The sequence below is a fragment of the Strigops habroptila genome, chromosome 1 (genome assembly GCF_004027225.2).
Source record: "Strigops habroptila isolate Jane chromosome 1, bStrHab1.2.pri, whole genome shotgun sequence".
Taxonomy (NCBI): domain Eukaryota; kingdom Metazoa; phylum Chordata; class Aves; order Psittaciformes; family Psittacidae; genus Strigops; species Strigops habroptila.
Window position 1 is genome coordinate 12,139,030 of NC_044277.2, and position 20,239 is coordinate 12,159,268.

At 42.2% G+C, this 20,239-nt stretch overlaps 1 protein-coding gene across 1 annotated transcript; it reads left to right on the forward strand.

Moving 5' to 3' along the window:
- The first annotated feature begins 8 nt into the window (after positions 1 to 8).
- On the forward strand, positions 9 to 18,913 carry DERL1 (derlin 1). Its single transcript, XM_030480213.1, has 8 exons — positions 9 to 347; positions 1,913 to 2,024; positions 5,650 to 5,714; positions 8,366 to 8,392; positions 10,423 to 10,518; positions 11,216 to 11,268; positions 12,417 to 12,527; positions 14,342 to 18,913. Exons 1-8 carry the CDS (start codon positions 195 to 197, stop codon positions 14,478 to 14,480), a joined length of 756 nt encoding a protein of 251 aa, XP_030336073.1. The 5' UTR covers positions 9 to 194; the 3' UTR covers positions 14,481 to 18,913.
- Positions 18,914 to 20,239: the final 1,326 nt, after the last annotated feature.

A 20,239-nucleotide genomic window follows, 5' to 3' on the forward strand; every position in this document is an offset into this window, starting at 1 on the left:
GGGAGGGCCGGAAGTCGCGGCGGCTCGGCCGAGTGCGGCGGCGCCACGTCTGGCTCTGAGCTCCCCTCCCCTCCCTGCCCGGGGCGGCGGCGGCGGCGGCGGCGGCGGCGGCGGCGGCGGCGGGTGCAGCGCGGACGGGTCCTCGCCTCTCCCTTCCTTCAGTGGCTGGTTCGTAGCGAGGCGACGGCGGCGACATGTCGGACCTGGGGGACTGGTTCCGGAGCATCCCGCTGATCACCCGCTACTGGTTCGCCGGCTCCATCGCGGTGCCGCTCATCGGCAAGCTGGGCCTCGTCAGCCCCGTCTACCTCTTCCTCTGGCCCGACGCCTTCATCAACCGCTTCCAGGTACGGGCCGCACTACCGCTCCCGGTGTGCCCCGCGGAGCCCGCGCCGGGAGGGAGCCCGGTCCCGGCCGCGCTGGGCATTCTGGGGGCTGTAGTGAGCGGTGGGGCCGGGGCTGGGCCCTGTCCCGGCCGCCCCGGAGGGAATCACGCACCGAGCAGCTCGTTGGAGACACCGCGATCACCTCCAGCGGGAACCCGGGTTCCTGCATAACCTGCATAAGGCCTGCAGCTGAACCCCGGGTTTAGCAGTGCTCTGCCTCGGCGGGCCCTGGGTGAGGGAAGTAGGGCTGGGATCCCTTAGGCGTCCTGTAGTACCTCTTTCGTCTCATTCTGGTGTGGCTTTTTCCCTGTGTTTTTGGGGGCCATTGTTTTGGCTGGCACCTTGGTTGTTGTGCCAAGGCGCTCTCCAATAATAAAACCTGTGGCTGTGACTTCAGGTGACTTGCCCAGTCTCTGCTGTGCGATTGTGACTTTGAGAACAGGGGTTACAGGCAGATGTGCAGCTGTCCTAAACTTCAGGTGGCTCTGGAGTTACTAAAGCAGGGCTAAAGAGCATCATTTGCACCTTCTTGCCTGGAATTTGAAAAAGCTTGTGTGTTTGGGATTGTCAGCTTCTGTGCCTAGTTATGGTTGACATAAACTAACAGCTGAAGTCCTGAGATTTCAGATGCACAGTGTTTCTGGGTGTGTTAGCAGTATCAAAAGTGATCTCAAACTGGATGTAGTCTTTTTCCTTGCACTGAGAGGTTACAGGTGCAGTGTTCTGGTATGCAGGAGTGTGGGGGGAGAGTGCCCATTGGATGAACTGAAAATGAAAGCGAAGTAAGAGAAAAGATCTCAACCTTTAAAATCCTATTATATGTCTTCATTATACCTTCAGTGAAAAAGGATGAGTGAGGAAAAAAAAGGATTGCTCTGTCTGTAGTTAGTTTCATGTACTGTCCCCAGAATTTAGTAGCTTAAATGACTTTTTTACCTCTAGTTCTGTTATTCCTTCTGAAACTGTGAGGATCCCAGTACTCTATTTGGAAGTGTTGCTGCTTAAAGAGCTCAGTCATAAATGGGCAGACATGTTCTGCCCTTGCTGCGTGCTGCCATGCAGTTTGCTGTGCCCAATATTGGTAGCTGGGAGAGTCTAAAGCAGGTGCAGCAGACTCAGAGCAGCGTGTGCTGTCTGGAATGGAACACTAAAGGCTATTGTGTGAATTTTTGGCCTCTATTCAACAGGTAAGGATGAGTTCTGTATGGATACTTTTTAAAAGAGTAGCATCCTTGCAAGCCTGTCCCTTTTCCACTGCAATAAAGACTCAATACTGAAGATGTGATGGAAGCAATTCGGGAAGTTGTGTCTTAATAGCTTTGCTTATCAGATTTAACCCACCCCCCCAATCAACAAAACAAAAAACAGCTGTAAAAGCTGCCAAAGCAGCAATAACTGATACTTGGGCTGTTTTTAATCTCCTCCTTGATCTTCCAAGTAATTGATGGTGAATGAGGACAAAAAAGCTATGCATATGTGTTCATTCTGCAGTATATAAATACATCTTTCTCTTTTTATCCGGACAGATCTGGCGGCCGATAACTGCAACTTTCTTCTTCCCAGTGGGACCTGGAACAGGATTTCTCTACTTGGTGAATTTGTATTTCTTGTATCAATATTCATCACGATTAGAAACAGGTATGTTATCTGTTAAATTGTATGCACATGGGGTACTCTGGAGTTACTAGAGACTAAGCATTATCAGATAGAGCTTCTGTTGGGAACATTTGTGGCGATGGGGTTGTGGCTGATGCGGGCAGAATCGTGAGAAAGGTGACTCATCTCTGTGCCCGCTTATGTTGGTCAATGGGAAACTGCTCTGAAAATGGATTTTCTGTGACTGGCTCCTTCCCTTTGGCAGGGAGCCTGTTCAGTTAGGATCTGAAATTGATTCTCATAGAATCATAGGATGGTTTGGGTTGGAAAGGACCTTAAGATCATCTAGTTCCAACCCACCTGCCATGGGCAGGGACACCTTGCACTAAACCATGTTGCCCAAGGTTCTGTCCAACCTGGCCTTGAACACTGCCAGGGATGGAGCATTCACAACTTCCTTGGGCAGCCTGTTCTAGTGACTCATCACCCTCACAGTAAAGAACTTCTTCCTGATATCTAACCTGAACTTCCCCTGTTTAAGTTTGAACCTGTTACCCCTTGTCCTACCACTACAGTCCCCAAGGAAGAGTCCCTCCCCAGCATCCTTGTAGGCCCCCTTGAGATTCTGGAAGGCTGCTATGAAGTCTCCATGCAGCTTCTCTTCTCCAGGCTGAACAGCCCCAACTTTCTCAGCCTGTCTTCATATGGGAGGTGCTCTAGCCGCTGATAATCCTTGTGGGCTCCTCTGGACTTGCTCCAGCAGCTCAATGTTGTTCTTATGTTGAGGACACCAGAACTGCACACAGTTTCAATAGGAGGGCCTGGTGCTTTTTGTTGTTGGATTTCAGGAAATGGCTGAGGGAGATTAAAAGATGACATTACCTCTTGTTTTCTTGTGATTGATATCCTTTTACAGAGAAGGATGACAAAGCATATGTAATAATGGATATATCCATCTTGAGAAAATAACAATGTCAGTTTTTCCTTCTTTTAAAAGGGATGCTTACCTGTGTTATTCTGTTTGGTGTACCCTCTGTCGAACAGAAATGTGAAAAAGCTAAGGAACTATTTGAATTTTCAGTTAGGGGGAAAATTAAGAGTGGAAGAAAAGAGATCAGATAATGGATCATTTCAAAAAAGGGATTGTTGTTACAAAGTAGCTTCAGAACTGGTTTCATTTTGCATTGCACAGTTCATTAAAGCTACACAGAAATTGTTTCCATTGAAATAAATAATTAAATTATTTGCAAAGCCAAGCTCCTCCTGAAAGCCTTGATGAGCAAGAATTTCACTGTAGTTCTAATGGAGTCTTAAGAACTGGTGGTGTAAGTGGAAGTGCATTGCATGATGATGTTTGGGAAGTCCCACCATAGAGAAGAGATCCCTGCTAAGCCTGTCATCCAGACAGCATTGTGGAATCCCATGTAAGCTATAATAGTAGAAGCAATAGGGAGAAGTGGTGCCAGATTGTATTTGGTTTTCTTAGTGAAGGTAAGCAGTAGTTTAATAGCTAGAAACAGTTCCTCCTCCATTTCTGCGGCGTATTGTGAACACATTAGAGTAGTGGCATTTACAACACTCTACTGTGCAAAGCTGTGTGTGGTGAGAGTTCTGAATTAATATAGGCAAATTATAAGACATCATTGCTTGTACACATACTTACAAAATGCTCTGGTTGTCTGTGCTGTGACAGAAGTTCTTGATTAGGTCAGTCCTCCCCTCTACAAAAAGGCTTGAATCCTTCTGAGAGTGGGAGGTGTAGAAGTTGTTGATATGTTTACAGGTGGAAATCAGCTTGGGTCTGTGGGTCTATGTCTCCTTTTGTCTGTGAAACTGAAGAAGTGCAACTTCTATTTTCAGGGTTGCATGTGGTTTCTGAGCATACACTGGTGTTGCATGCTAGCTTCAAATTTAGCTGTCAAAAATACCCATATGGTTTTATACTGTGCTTGTGCTTTTGGAACAAGCTGACCTGTCGCTTCCTGAGGAAAAGGAGCTTGATGAGGTCGTGTTTTGTTTCTGTTGGAGCAGAACATAACAAATATCAACAGGGAAAGCAGAATATGCAGTTCACTCCCCAGCAGTATGGATGCTGAGATTATGAGTCTGCAGCTTGTCCCTGGTGACTGGATTATACCCTGGGCCCTATCGAAGGAGCTAGTGGGCTAGAGCTCACCTTGCCCCTGTGCTCAGCTTTTTGGCAGTGTGTAGCTCAGTTTTCTTAGAAAAATATTGGAAAGTCAACTTAAATAGTTTCTCTAATACTATTTTTAGTAATTCCTAGGTGATAAGAAGTGAAAAACTTTAAGGAGATAACATTTGCTTTGATTTCTTCCTATTCTGGAGGAATTCCTGTGCTGAGTCTCTCTAGGGTTAGTCAGCTTCCTTTTTGTTTGTTTCTATTTGTTGCATGGCAATAGTAAGGAAAAACCTCCAGAACTACATAAGTTCTCCAACTTTAAAACTTTTCAAAGGATATTTTTGAAGTGTTCTGGTGTGGTTTTTTTTTTCCTGTTATGTAACTTACATGGCTGAACTTAAACTTAAAATGACTAAAATACGAATTTTGGTTTATATATCCTGTAGTTATTCTAAAAAGCTTATGCTTAAAGATAAATTTTTCTTTCTTTAATTTTTGGGGGACATGTAAAATAGCTGTAGAAAGTCAAACATTAAGCTAACATTAAGCAGTGGCCTTCTTCCTAGGCATTTTGTTTCCTTATTAGCACGTAATTCAGCTTGTTTGTAGTGCGCTGTATTTGTCACTGTGTGCTTTGGGTCTGTTTCAGCAGTATTCCCGGGCTTTCCTTGTCTGTTGGGGGCTATGTGGCAGTTGGTAGGAGTCTTGCTCGAATGCTGAGGTCCATGTCAGCCCTTTGCCACAGTTTGCAAGACCGAGAGCTTATGATTTTCATGTTTGCAAGGAGCTGTTGGGTGGGTTTGTTTAACCCTTGTCTCTGCCAGGTCCCAAACTCAACTGGGCATCTAAATGTAATGTCGTGTAGTATGATCGGCAGGGAATGTTACTCTGGTTTTTGGCTGTGGGGGTTTTTTTCATTTCTACTGTCCTGAAAAAATTTGGCACGCATTTGAAATGGGAAATGAAGCAAACAGTTCAGCTTAGAAGAAGGAACAGAATGCTCTGCACATGTGTACCCTCCTTGTCACGTGCATTAATTTTTTCTGGAGTATAAAAACTATTGTATCTCTTGAGTCTGAGCAGATGATGCAAAGAGGATGCAATTTGCCTAAGTAAAGACTGGTTTTCGCATGACTCTATTGTTAATCGTGGTGTCTCTGCTTTTGCTGTGCAAGTGCATTTCCTTATTGTGTGCTTTTGACTGGCAGTTTATTACAAAGGATGGGGTCCAACTCCATTTTGAAGTTCTGTGAAGTTAAAACCACTTATCTCCAGAATTAAAGTGGGTTCTTTTTTAAGTAGAGACACTGTGTACTTAGTGAAGTAGGCTGAATATCTTATTTTTTGGTCTGTAGGTTGTTCTATTTTAAGGCTTTTTAAAATTGAATAAAACCCATAAACCACAGACTGCATGTAAAGGCACAACTGTTATTAGCTGAGCTTTTCTTAGATTCCCTAAAGTAAAAAACCCTCTTAATTTCTTATCAAGATTTCAGTATCTTTCCTAATAATTCTTTTTACTTACAGGGGCATTTGATGGAAGGCCAGCAGATTACATGTTCATGCTCCTGTTTAACTGGATCTGCATTGTTGTATCCTTCTGCTCATCATCGAACTTTTAGAATATTTTGGTTCTCCTGTTTCTGCCTGAAATATGTTCAAAGACCAGGTTTTAGCAACTAACAGTTCTATAATGTAGCAAATGTTCACAGGTGAGTTTTTCATCTCTCTGGAAAGGTAGCAAGTGGTTTGCAGGGAGAATACTAATACATGTGCTTATACAAGTATGTGATCTGGGGACTAGAGTTCTACTTAAAGTTCAGCTCATGCTGTGTGAGATTCTGTGGTGTTCGCTGTGTTCCTTCATTTAGCCGCTTCTGGGGGTTGCTGTGTGAGCTAAGAGTGAATTTAGTGTGTTTAAGCTGCCCTGTGCAAATAGGTCTGATCTCTGCCATTCCCTGAGCTGGAAATTCAGGTAGCTTGTGGAGAGACCCTTTACCTGCCGGGTACAAGTCGGCTGAGTCTGTCAAAGCAGTGCACTGAGTCAACTTCCTGAAGAAACTGGGCTTGTTGGTTTAGGAGTGTTGGGAAACAGTTTTTCCATGAGCTTTGCTGTTTTAGTGAATTTTCTTCTCAGTTTTGGATGCAAAACACTGGAAGGAGTTGTTGGCAGACCGGGTGGTTGTGCTTCCATTCAGAGGGACCTTTTGAGGCTGGAGAAGTGTGTTGGTCAAGAATCTCATGAAGCTCAGCAAAGGGAAGTGCAGAGTCCTGTCCCTGGGGAAGAACAGCCTCAGGCACCAGGACAGACTGGGGACTGACAGTCTGCAAAGCATCTTGGCAGAAAAGGCCTTGGTGTCCTCTTGTGAGACATATAAGGGGGCTGCATCAAGCTCCAGGTTCCCAAGTACAAGAGAGACATGGACATGCTGGAGTGAGTCCAGTGAAAGGTCACAAAGGTGATCATACGGTTGGAGCATCCATCACATGAGGAGAGGCTGAGAGAGCTGGGGTTGTGCAGCCTGGAGAACAGGAGGCTCAGGGATGTCTTATTATAGAATCGTAGAGTAGTTTGGGTTGAAAGGGACTTTTAAAAGTCATTTAGTCCAAACCTCCCACCCCCTGCAGTAAGCAGGAATATCTTCAACTAGATCAGGTTGCTCAGAGCCCTGTCCAACCTGGCCTTGAATGTTTCCAGGGATGGGACACCTACTACCTCTGTGGGCAACCATCCTCATAATAAAGAACTTCTTCCTTATATCTAGCCTGAATCTCCCCTTTTTTAGTTTAAAGCCATTACCCCTTGTCCTATCGCAACAGGCCCTGCTAAAAAGTCTGTCCCCGTCTTTCTTATAAGCCCCTTCGAAGTATTGAAAGGCTGCAATAAGGTGTTCCTGGGGACTTCTCCAGGCTGAACAACCCCAACTCCCTCAGCCTGTCTTCATAGGAGAGGTATTTCATCCTGCTATCCTTTTCATGGCCCTCTTCTGGACCAGCTCCAACAGGTCCATGTCTTTCCTGTGCTGAGGACTCCAGAGCTGGATGCAGTACTCCATGTGAATAAATACCTGATGGAGGAGGGAGTAAAGGACATGGAACCAGACTTCTCTCCCTGGTGAGACAAGAGAGAACCAACACAAAATGAAGTACAGAAAATTCCATTTAAATGTAAGGAAAATCCTTTTTACTGTAAGGGCAGCCCAGCACTGGCATGGGTTGTCAAGAGGTGTTGTGGAACCTCCATCCGTGGAGATGCTCCCATTCGGTGCTGTTGCCACCTCCTTGTAGCAATTTGTGGTGGCACAGCATCTGGAAAAAAGGGAGTGGTGACATCGGTGTGAACCAGATAGAGCCAGGAGAGCTAGATTGTAGAAATGCTGTTGTCTTTATCAATAGATTAACTATCTCCAGTTGCATTCCATTGTATGGAGGAAATTGCTACTCCTGCTAGTCCTGTTGAACCACAGCAGTAACCAGGCAAACAACAAGTGTTTAGGTACGTTAAGAAAACCACCAGCTGCATTGTGATTGCAGGCTGCTGGTGAATCTGATTGTGACTTGACTTTCAAAGTGGTCATTTAAAAGCTTCCAGTTGCTTGTTCCCTATGTGATGTAAGGAGCAACCTGGAAACGTGATATGGGAAAATGCTTGATGCTATTTTATACACATTCATGAACTGTTAAGAGCATTCTGATCATAGCAAAATTCTTCAGCAGTTGTTTCTGCTCAGCAGTTACTACAGCAAAGCAGATCCTTTGGGTTCCAAGGTAGGAGAGTACTATTAAAAGCCTTCAAGTTATTTTTTTTCTATGACTCAGTGTCAATATATTGGTATTTTTTTAATGATTTGCTATTTATTTAATTAGAAAACCGACATTTTAGTCTTTAAAAAAACTAATGAAAGAATCCATCTGTTAAACTTATAACATGCTTTTATGGATGGACTGATGTTGTTTGTAGTTAGCCAGCTTCATCATGGAGGGAAGGCCAGTGTGTCTGTCCATCAGCCCTTGGGGTAATGACTTGAGGTGGTAGCTTGAGAGACTGCTGAAAAGCAGTTACTGAAACTAGGTAAGTCTCTAGATCACTGGAGGTTTTCCATTTTTTCCAGTGGTTAATTTAATACTACACAGTTTTAATTTTAAAGGCCTTCGCATGTGTGTTCAGTGTGTGTGTGCAGCTTTGTTTGGTTGTTCTAGTCTGTCAGGTTTTGCTGCATTTTCCTTAATGGTGCAATGATAGATAACTGGCTTGGCAATGGACATGCAGGTAAGTGTGGGGCAGTTTCTTAAATAATGAGCTTATGGAACCTTCTGACTGCTTAATGACTTTATATTGACATAACTGTGGGGTATAGTTAAGCTGGGCTGGCTTAGTTTGTATCAAAATGGATTGCTGTGTGTGTATTGTTAGTTTTTGAGTTTGGGTCAGCCTCAGCTGGCATTACAAGCCTGTATCTGACTCTGCCATTTCTAACTTAGGTCGGGAGTCAAGGAGTGAATACTGGCTCTTGGTGCAGACTGGAAACATTTAGCCTTTTACTAAAACGGACACAAGATGTCACCTATGCACTGTTTCTTCTGTAGAATGTGGATCTGTATTCTTGCTTTTTTTTTATCTAAAAATGATTCTTGGGTTCATTAGTCTTCTCAAATTTAATGTGCCTTTTACTTGCCAGCAGAAGATCTTTTTGGGGAAAAATGCAGCTTCAGATTCAGATCAGAACTGTGAAGTGCAAAATCCTCCCAAGAATGATTAAAATACTAAAGAACCAGTTTCTATGAGGTAGTTCTTATCTCCCCAGATATTAAAGGGGAAATGGAGGAGCGTTTCTTGGACACAACAGAGTATCAGATAACTGCATGTCTTCAGCCTGCCTCTGCTGTTCTCTCCTTGTCTTATTCTGTCCCTGTCACTCAAAGCCTGCACTGATATCTCTAATATTCTGTACAAAATTATCTTGGCATCTATTAGATCGCTTATCAGGCTCCCCTGGTAGACAGAAATAGTGATTGTGCATCTGCAGTCAGGGCTGAGCTCTGTTAAGGGCTGTTCATAAATTCACTTTAACCTTTTCTGCTGTGGGGAAGATGCCACAAAATTCTTCAAAAGCATTCTGAAGCCACCCATGTATTGTATGAATTTTAGACTGATTGTATTGATTTGTATTTTTTAAAAAGGTACTTGAAATAGTTTTATATCTGCATTACTGCTTAAAAGAGAATTAGCTGATTGATGTACAGATGTGTTTTTTCTTCGAAATAAGGCTTTTTTCCTTGTATTGAGTGGCTTGCTTGAAAGTGAGAAGGTAGAGTAGGTTAGCTGGGCCTCTGTTCCCATCTCTGATACTTTAAGAAATTAGATATTGCTTTGTTTTTCCAGTAAAATAAAAATAGTTTAAATAAAGACCCAGAGGTGCTTGTGCGATGAGTCAGACTGTTGGTGCACTGTAGGGCATGGGGAAAGCTGGACTGATTCCTGTGTGCTGGCTTTAACATGAAACCTGTTGAATAGTAGCACCCTTGAAGGGATGACTTTTAACCTCTCTTCCAAACACATCAGCTGGTTCATAGCTTTAAACCAGCTCATGGAAATGTTGCTGGCACAGACTGTCTTCAGTTCAGAAATCAGCAGATAGTTAAAATAGTGCTTTATATTTGTTTCACTAGGAATAGCCCATCAGCTAATACACACTCACAATAAGAAGGTATTTGAAACGGTCTCATCTCCTGGCGTGGAGCACAGGTTAACTTTAAGCTTTACTGGGGTGGCTTTGCCAAGGCTGGCTGCAGTACTTTGAAATGGTGATTTACTGGTGCACCTTCCCTCTGTGGTGCCTCTGAGGGGGACGTAGCTGGCAATTCGATGGAGTAAGGCTTCATCTGATGTATTAGCTTAGCCCCAGATGAGTGTGTTGGGGTTAGCGACCTGGGTTGTGAATGGAAAGGGTTGTGGCACAGATATGTTGCTTGACTCTGGTGGTGGTGTGCTACCAAGCAGCTGGGAGCAGAGGAGTTTGCCACAGCTGCTCTTTCACTCGGTGCAGGTTGGAGCCCTTTGCTTTGGCATAGTCTTGCAAAAGAGAATGACCAAGTAGATTCTTCGGCTTAGCTTTGTCAATACTTCTTGAACAGATCCATGACACATGATGGCAGAGATTCTGGGGCAACCTTTAAAGCTTTTGCTGATGTATCATGCTTACAAGCCATTTTGAAGCTTATACCTTCTGCTACCTGTTTAAGTTTCTTGGGCTTCTGTGAAAGTAGTGGTAACTTTTTGCCTTGTTTTTAACACTGCAGTTGCTGATGATTCCACTCATCATGTCAGTACTTTATGTGTGGGCCCAGCTGAACAGAGACATGATTGTATCATTTTGGTTTGGAACAAGATTTAAGGTATGTCAGAGAGGATATTGGAAAGGTTTCTGGCCAGAAGATGCATATGAAGGGGTGAGGGGTGAGGGGGTAAATATTTGTATTTTCTCTTACTAAAGATGTCCCATGCTTTCATGTAGTTATATACTTCTTGAGATGCAGCAAAGACAAATTTCTTCAAGGTCTTCCAGATAGTGTCACTCAGTGTGGCTTTACTGAAAGATGTCCTCACAACTGAAATTCATTAGTCTGAAAAGAGGGGAAAAAAATTCCTGATAAATATTAACCTGGATAAAAGCTGAATGTAGTGACACCGGAGTGACAAAATGTTGACGTTTTAAATTGTTCATCCCTGTGCAACCTCATCTGTTTCTGCCAGATCAAAAAGCCTTTTGATCATTGTTTCCAGGCCTTTTCAAAATCAAAAATGTTAGGACTTTGTTCCAAATGTAAGCATGCTGTGGAACATGAAGTGTAAAAGAGGCATCTACTTACAATGTTTAAATGAGTGGGATTTGTCTAAAAATGTTAGTGGTTGCTTGGTTTGGAGTATCCTACCTTGTTAGGTACAATCTGCTTAAGTTAATATATTGGGCTTTGTGTAATGCCTACAACATTGAGATTATAATCACGCTTATTAGTACAGTGGGAAATTGAGCAGGTTTATGTCCTTAACTTGTTCTTACAACTTCTCTGTCTTCATTGCATTGTTTTTCAGGCCTGTTACCTTCCATGGGTTATTCTGGGATTCAACTACATCATCGGTGGATCGTATGTATTTACTCGTATAGCCAATTTGAAGTTATAAAAGCTTTTATGGCTATTGAACTTCTGGATTTAGAAGTGATATTAAAATAATAGGCTTAAAACTGTATAATCTGACAATGCTCAGTGTCACGTGGTGGTCATTTAAGATAAAAGCAAAGAGGAGATATGCATGTGAGAACTAGAGAATGTAGGTGAGGGGAAAGCAATAAAAATCTGGTTTATTTTCTAGTAAATCAATGCATTAGGCCTTTTTCTTATTAAAAGAGTACTGGACAGTAAAGAAAGATGTTACCCTGTATGACCAGCCATCATTACTAGTTTTAGCAACAAATTTAGCTTGGCTCTGATAGTGCCGTTACTTCTTTCCCTCACAGTCTTGCCCAGCATGATGTTTATCAGCTCGTGAAGTAAGGGAAAATGGCAATAACAAGCCCAGAGTGCCATATTAGCACCTGCTGAATTATTTGGTCTGTCTTGGGTTTCTTTGACTAAACTCCATGATGCCCACATCCCTTCTGTGCACAGTCTTTCTTATTGGTGCCCTGCATTGGTTTGAGCCTCTTGGTGCCGCTGTAGCACAGTTAGTGACAATAACAAGTTACGTGGTCGACTTATAAAAGGAGGAGATAGATAGTACAGCAAAACCAAATTCTCTTTTCTGGCTGTGCCTCCTACTGACTCATCTGTCACTTGAGAAAACTGCTTGCTGTTAGATACCTGCTGTTTCTATGCATGACAGAAGATACTCAAGGGCCTCCATTCAGCAGTGTTTTTGCAGAACTGGGAACAAAACAGTTCAGTACAGCAGGAGACGGGTTGTCCAGTGAAAACAGCAGTAACTTCTCAAGCTCGGCAGACTATTATTTGAGACACTAATAGCTGTACTGTCTAATTCCCTGGCGTAAACAAGTATTTAATTGCATTTTCAGTGCAGACTGTAGAGAAGGCTTGGAAGGGAGGGTGGAACAGCCTGTGGATGTGTTGGCACTGAAGGTTGGCCCTTCTAAAGAAGTGGCTGTAAAATGCTGAGAGAAGGGAAATTTTCAGCAATGCCCATGGCAGGTGAACAGTAGTAACTGGCAGAAGATAGTCACTCATTTATTTTCAGAGAAGACAACATGTGAAAGAATTCTTTTTCTTTTGCCTTGCAGAGTCATCAATGAGCTGATAGGAAATCTCGTTGGACACCTGTATTTCTTCTTAATGTTTAAATATCCAATGGATTTGGGAGGAAGGAATTTTCTGTCCACACCTCAGTTCCTGTAAGCTGGCTTTATTCTATCGCTCACTGTTTGTTTGGTCCAGTTTTCTGTATTGTTCATCAGATATATTTACTGGGATTTTAAGGTGTAAAATACTTTGCTAAATCAATCTGCTTCAGACTTTCATATTGACTGTGCTGCTGAGTCATGAAGAATGTTGAGTTTCTTGTAAATGGCCCATTGTGAGAGTTCTTTGTTAGCTGAATGGGTGGCTTGTGTCCTTTACCCACTCTTAAGAGTGAGAGTAAAAGTCATAGTTCTGCTTTTGAATTGAGCTGTAGTAAAGGGAACTCTCTAACAATTATCAGATAGTACCGAAAAAACCACCCCAGTTTTCTCCTGGAGGAAAAATGATTTCTCTCAATGATCTTTTATCTGTATTTCCATGTATCATTACGTAGCTACCAGTTCAGCAAACAGTAACAATAATGGCAGTCAGTTGTAGACTTGTTCAGGTCTATAATATGTATTCTGCTTTGCAGTCCATACCAGTCACCTAGACTGAGACTGCATGACTTGGTTTCTGAAGTGTTTTTTCATTCTTCTGGCATTAAAATACTACAATCAGAAGCCAAAGTTTTTAGCTTCAGTTGCCCTTGTCTTCATCCTTTCGGGTTGTAAATATTCCTTCTGTAGCAAACTTTAAATAGCAACTCAGTTAACCCTTTTTATAACATGAACAGGTAACTAGAAGATGCAAACTTGAATTACAGTTATGCTTTTTGTGCAAGTTTTAATGAGTAAGCAAACTTCGTTTTTTGAGTTTGCAACCCCTTCTGGTAAACCTCATTTTCCATAAAGATTAGAAGACAAAATGATTTTTTTAAATGTCTTTCAAGGTAATAGCAGCTCCAAAACTGCCATCAATCTTGTTAGTGATGTGCAATTTTCTTGATTCCTCATAGGTGTATTTAATATTTCTCTGTATTTGAGAAGCAGGAACAGAAGTACTGCCAATATCTCTACAAAGGGATAAATTCTGCCTTTGCACTGTAATATTTTGTTAAAAAAAAAGAACGATGCTGTGATGGATTACAGATACCTTTAATATAATAATGAAGATCTTTTTCTATACAGGATCCTTTTTCTTGCATAAAGGAATCTGAGCTGCAGATTTTCGTGGTCAAATTCAGCAAGGGATTTGCAGGAGCTTGGTGTATTGTAGAGCTGAAATGACTCTGCATTGATGGCATCCCTTGCAAAATGCAGAAGCTGCAATTTAGATCACTCTATTTAAATGGTAGCTTAAGTTGGGTGATCAAGTCCTACAGCTCTGATTTGCTCTGACCAAGTGACTTGAGCTTTGATTTCAGACAAGCTTTGATTTCAGACAAGCTCATGTTTCCCCTAGTCTCTTTGGTCCTCAGTTTCTCAGGAATGCTTGCTGGAGAGCAGTGAGAGGATCAGATGCTGTGACTGCAGGAGCTTTGCAACTATTCAAGAGACAGATGCTCGGCAGTCATCTGGATTTTTAAAATTATTTTCCCTGAAAAAAAGGAAGAGAAGTTAGGGGGATAAAGTTTGTATCACAGCTTTTATTCTCAACAGTGAGACTCCTTTATCATGTGTTTTTTCCCTTATGTTTGGATTATTCTATCTAACCATATCCCAGAGGTGGAAGTTCCCCACAATTCTCATTTCTCATTGTGCTGAGGGCTTAGATTTAGAAAGAATTCTGTGAAGAAAAGTGTGAAAAGCCAGTATTATTATGAAATCTAGCAGCTAAAAGGAAGTGCATGGAAAAGTAGTCTGGCATTTACCCCCAAGGTAGAGCCATTTCTCAAACTCTCTCCTTCTCTTCTGGCTTGTCCTAGGTACCGCTGGCTGCCAAATAGGAGAGGAGGAGTGTCAGGGTTTGGTGTCCCACCTGCTAGCATGAGAAGAGCTGCAGAAGATCAGCAGGGTGGTGGAAGACACAACTGGGGCCAAGGTTTCCGGCTAGGTGATCAGTGAAGAACTCCTGCCCTTGGAAAACAGCAACTCTTCGGTTTTAATTGGACGTAGAACCGACCCTTCCTGGTGCAGAGCATGCTTAAGAACTGAGCTCTCTGTAGTACTGTTGGATTTAACTGATTAGAAAGAATGTTTCTGGTTCAAGAGAAAATAAAAAAATCCAGAAGGGAAAAATGTAGATCTTATTCCAGGTTAGCCAGTAGTGTCCAATTTGATTCTGCCATTAGAAAACCCCTTCTTTATACAGTATTGTCTGTCTGTCACAACAGACATCCATTATGCCATCTTGTTCTGTGATGGGATGGAACGAGCTAATGGTGTTCTGTCTCACCTGGTATGTTAAAAGCTTTGTCGACTGGTAGGGTTAAGAATCCAGTCTGAGGCAGATGGTTCATACTAACCCCTGAGTTTAGGAGGCCTACTTTTTCCATAGCTGTACTGAAGTCCCAGGGTCTTTGGAAACATTATTTAAGTGATATCTGCTGCATTCATAAAGCAAAGTGCTAATGTTTCGTTTCCATTGTTAGGCTGTGTTTTGAGAGGAGTTTTTCTCTTGCTGTGCTGTCCTAGTTGCTACAGCATGGGCTGGGGAAGACTAAGGATAGGAGGGCTTTCATTTGAAATGGCAATAACATATTCACAGAACTGAAATCTCTGAACTCTTTGTGGCATATTATAAGGCTTGCTCTGTTTAAAATGAAGTTACCTGGCTTGGGTTTTTTTTTCCCTCCCTAAGATCTGTGAATTCTTGGCTTCAAGGTTTCTATTTTGATTGCAAAATTGGGTAGCACAAATACTCCTTAAACTAGAAAATGTAACATATCATTGTGGTTAATGTAAAGGGTACTGACCGCAGCATTATGTTTGTTAGCTGAATCTTCAACTTTCTCTTAAAAGCTTTAAGACATCAAAGAATCAAAGCTGGAAATAAATTTTTCCAGGGTCAAGAACAGTAGAACAGTTGCTTTACTTCAGGACTCTTTCATTGTCAAATAAGAAATTGCATACACTGTTTATCACTGTCTGTACTTTTTTTGGTAAAACTTTTTGACATGGAAAAGGGAACGATTCTCTACAGAGTAGTTTTCCTTGTAGTGGGTTCCATAGGCAGAGCACAGGGTGAAGATCCAGGAAGTTGCAGTGAGGTTGTTACTGACTCACTGCATGGACTTGAGCAAACTTCTTACTTGTCTCAGTTTTCCCAGCTGTAAGGAGGACTCGTGCATGTCTCATAGCATTCCTAAAGGTAGCTGTCCTCTGCTCCCCTAGGTGGTTGCTGCTAGTGAGCAAGGTCAGGCTTGTGTTCACATAAATGACAACACTTAAGCTAGGAACACAATTTCTCTGAGCTTAACCGAGACTTCTAAGTTGGAATATAGTTGGTATCTTTTTGGTTTATAGTTGGAGGAAGAAGAGCACCGTCACTAGGTAGGATGAGATTCAAGTCTCTGACCGAATTTCCCTTTAGCATTGTCTTTTTACTGAGTAGGTAGAGCACAGGAAGCTGTTCTGCCCCAACTTAGGTATCTCAGGTATCTATAAGTAGATGAAGTGAATCTGTACCAAAACATTTTTATTACTGCTTTGTTTCTTCAGTAAACCTGGGTTCTGAAGGCTTAAGAACTTGTAAATGCTATGTGATGTGAAACTGAGTGAAAAGCAAGCAGTTGGCCTGGAAGTTTTTAGCTGGCGTGCTTGAAAAACGTGCATGCTCTATTTCTTCACAACAGCTCAAGTTTGTTGGTTTGGCTTGTCGAAAAGTGTAGAGGTTGGTAATGACCACATTGTGTTTTACAGAAACTTGGAGTTCAGAACTCACCTGCCATTTTTGTCTATTCAGTGATGACTTTTAACGATGCTCTTGTCTCTGTATAAAATGTAGGCAGAAGAGAGGACTCTGCAGTGTTGTAAATACTCATCTATTATTGACCGACAGCTGTTACTTGATGCTCAAAGTGAAGAGTTTGAGAACCATCATTTATATAGGAGTCATGATGCAGCTGGTCATTTTAGTCATAGTAATATCACTGTCTCCAAAGCATTTGTCTTCATTTTAAGTCAGGACCTAAATGTTACATGAAGATGCAATAGTTTGTGGCTCAGCTAAACCCCCGGCACACTCAAATTGCAGAACACCTTTGTAGAGAAAGCCAGAGGGAAGGTTTGAGTGGGAAGAGGCATGGCAAAAGTCAATGTCCTGGCCCAGTGCTGGCTCTTGCTTTCTAGCGCATCCTCCTTCTCTAAATTAAGAGGAAAAGGTTTGCAAGGAAAGTAGACTTCTGATAAGTCTTGATTAGCTTTTGAGCTGCTTCAGGTCAATTTACATTGGTTTATGGAAAACTCACTTTGGAATTCCGTATTACGAGCTTGGTTTGTTTGTTTCTCACTTGTCACTTGACCTGAAGCAGTGTTTGCCCTCCAGTGTATGCTGACAGTGATGGTCTCTTGTTAAATGAGTACCTCCTTTCTTATTTTGTACAGATAATTCCCCTTTTTGTAATCAATTTTTGTTGGCAAAGTTTTAAATTAAAGTTTTAATCTGTGTTGCTGTCTCTTTCGCTAAATCATATTTCAGCTTAAGACAAGCCTTGTGATCTTCGTGTCTCTGAGGAATGTCTGCCAGCTGCACTGTGACACCACCTCCTGCTGTTGATAAAAGTGCTCAAGAAAATGACCTGCTTTTGGGTGGGGAGTATTGTCTTCTCTGATCAGTTGCAAAATTGTAAAGGCATTTTCTTTGTCTCTGTTTATCACCATGAGTTTCGACAGTCTGTGCCCTTCCTGGGCTATTAACGTTATACAGCTTTTTTGGTATACTTGATTATTCATCCTTTATTGTCCTCTGGGAGGAAACATCCTTCTACTCACCTTTGAACTTTGTGGGATTGACAGAGATCACTCGCTTTTCCTGGCGTAAGCGTGGTATTCTGCAGTATGTTCCCTCTGTCCAGCCAGATGTGCACAGCTGCCAGAATTCCTTTCAAGGCTCTTAGCTGGTTTGGAGACACATCGAGCGCCACTCATCTGGTCCTCATTGTTCATCTGACTCCACTTTTCCAGTTTGATACCATAGAGGCACCAAAAAAGATTGTGGACTTGGTACATAAGGCACTGTTAATTTGTTGTGCTTCTTGAACTGCAAAGTCGTGCTCCATACTAAGTACACCAGACAGAACAGTGTAGCAAGTATGTGCCTTTCGATTTTGATCCAGCTGCATAGTCAGCAGAAGAGCCAGGAATATGAAATCAAATGCTTCTAAAATGCTTCATCTCTCATTCCTATCACTCTGTCTTGGCGACAGCTCCTCTCAACTCAACTTGGTAATGTGGTGATGCCAGTGACTTAATGAGAAATGGGACCTGTTGCTTCATTCTGTCATCTAATTGTCACACTGAGAAAACTGAGAGGCTTTCATTTTCAGAAATGCATATTGTTTGAAATACAACATAAGATTCCTTCTGTGTTTATGTATCACTGGGTACCTTATCGGAGGGGAAAGCTGCTTTGCCTTGATGGTTAAAGTAGTGAGCTGGAGAGGTACACATTAATTTACAGTCTGAAGCCTCTGATATAACATGTCACCTAAAGGCTTTGTAATCCTCTTCTGCATCTATAAAATGAAGATGATTCATAGTCTCCCTTGTTCCGTGCTAGGCTTAGGGTGATGGATTAATTTGTACTTGCTCTAGTATGGCAGAGCACTAATTTTGGTGAAGGTGTTCTTCACGTGTAGTAGTAAATGGCTTTTCTTGTTTTGTGCTTTCCTAGATTCTTGTTTTGCCATGGATGATAGTAACAGTGTGACTTGAAATTCAGAATTGAGTCTATTGTCATGATTTGCTAAATGTGTAATATGTGCATATTAAGCAGAAGTACTTGCATCTAAAAGATGATGTTGTTTTCTAGAATTTAAAAGATGAAAACATTTCAGGTACTTGTATTTTTCAAGCACATTTTGGTTGGTGAAAGGAGTCGTCTTCACAGCAGTGGCTCACCCTTTTATCATCAGGAAGATGATCTAGGAGGAGTGATTACAGTACTTGTGAGCAAAAGTTGCATAAAAGGAGCAGAAACTGTGGGATGCTGGCAAGGCCTCTGCAGAATCTTCTTGATGTTGGAGGGGAAAAAGTGCTGATGAAACCCTAACTGGTGCCTGAAGGTGGTTTGGATTTTTTGTTTTGTTCCCTCTCTCATGGACAAAGCTGTTGCAAAATGCCATTAGAGCTCACATCAGCTCTGAAGGCCAAGTTTCTCTGGACTACTAACCAGCTGTAAGTGTACCATGATGAAGACCATGGCAACTGGAGGCAGTGTTTAAAATCAAAACCACCACAAACAGTTTTCTTTCATGTAAATGTTTACACTTATTTCTTAAAAGAGATGTGTGTATTTAGTCCCTAGACCGGCCATGGATTAAAGGACAGCGGATGAATCACTGTGTTCATGGTTTCATTGACTTGTGGTAAGCAGAGATGCCTGTTGTCATGGATGGTGTGATGCACTTCAGTCACAGGAGAGGAGTAGCAAAATGTCTATTGATGTAAAACAAAGTTTGATGTTAAACCACTGTCACATTTACTAAGATTCAGTGGCAAGGTAAATCAGTCAGGAAGGGATCTAAAGATGCTGAAAAGTTGGTTTTAGCTGGACTTGATCATTGAATAGAGCCCCATTCTCAAAGAATGTTTTATGTTTTTCAAAGTAAATAATGTTTTTCCCCCAATATGGGCTCAGAAAGTGGCAGTCTCCATTCAGGCTGAAAACCCCCCCCGGTGTCTGTTGCTCTGTCCTCTGTCCTCATGTACTGAATCCTTAACCCCACAGCTGGTGGAGGGGCAAGATGGGACACTGTTTAGTATTTGTACCTGCAGCTGGACTCAGCAGATAAACCTTTCGCTAGAAGGAAGCCTTGAGCACACGTCTGTAATGCTGCTTTGCCTGTTGTTCATTGACTCTGTACTTACTGCTCTTATGAACTTAAGCAATTGCGAAAAGCAAATGGCAATGTGTGTACCTTGGGAGTTGGCCTTGTTTGGTTTAGGGGCTTAAGCTAAATTGTTAACTGTAACCGATGTTAATGTTTCAGTATTTTCACATAGGAGCTCTTGCATACAGTGTAATTTTCTTACAAGCTGGTTCAAAGCCTGGATGCTAAAGGGTTTTTGGGTTTTTCAATGTACAAACCAGTAGGAAAGTTAGTCTTGCCCTGTTCTGTTCCATCTTGCCCTTCTTTGCCAAGGAATGTAATTTGAGATAAAAATCTAATATTGAAAAAGTACAGGAAGATTTGGGGACAGCATCAAGAAGCTTGAACACCCTTAAGCTTTATGCAACCGATGGCATAAAGAGCTTGTATTGCTCTTTTAGCCCTTTTGTAAATTCAGAAAGCAGATTAAATCTTGAAGGGACTGATAGTCTTAGAAGATCCTGGTCAGGATCTACGAGAAGGAGAGCAAAACTTTTGCAAGAGTTCAACCTTCTGCTGAAGTCAGAAGTGCTCTGCATTATGCAGTACAGCAATATTTACTTTGTGAGTATTCTGCAGTTCTGTCTTAGCAATGCTCAAACCCAAGCACAGTCTCCACTTGCTCACAGGGATGGATGTGCTCCTCTCTAGCAATGTCAGCATCTGGTTTGGCTTTAATAGTCCAAGGTGCATGTAGCCAGGGGCAGGGGCTCCCCAGGGAGGCCAGCACACCTACACACAAAACTATGATCTGTGGGAACTAAGTTAAGAGGAAGGAGAGTGTCAGGCATG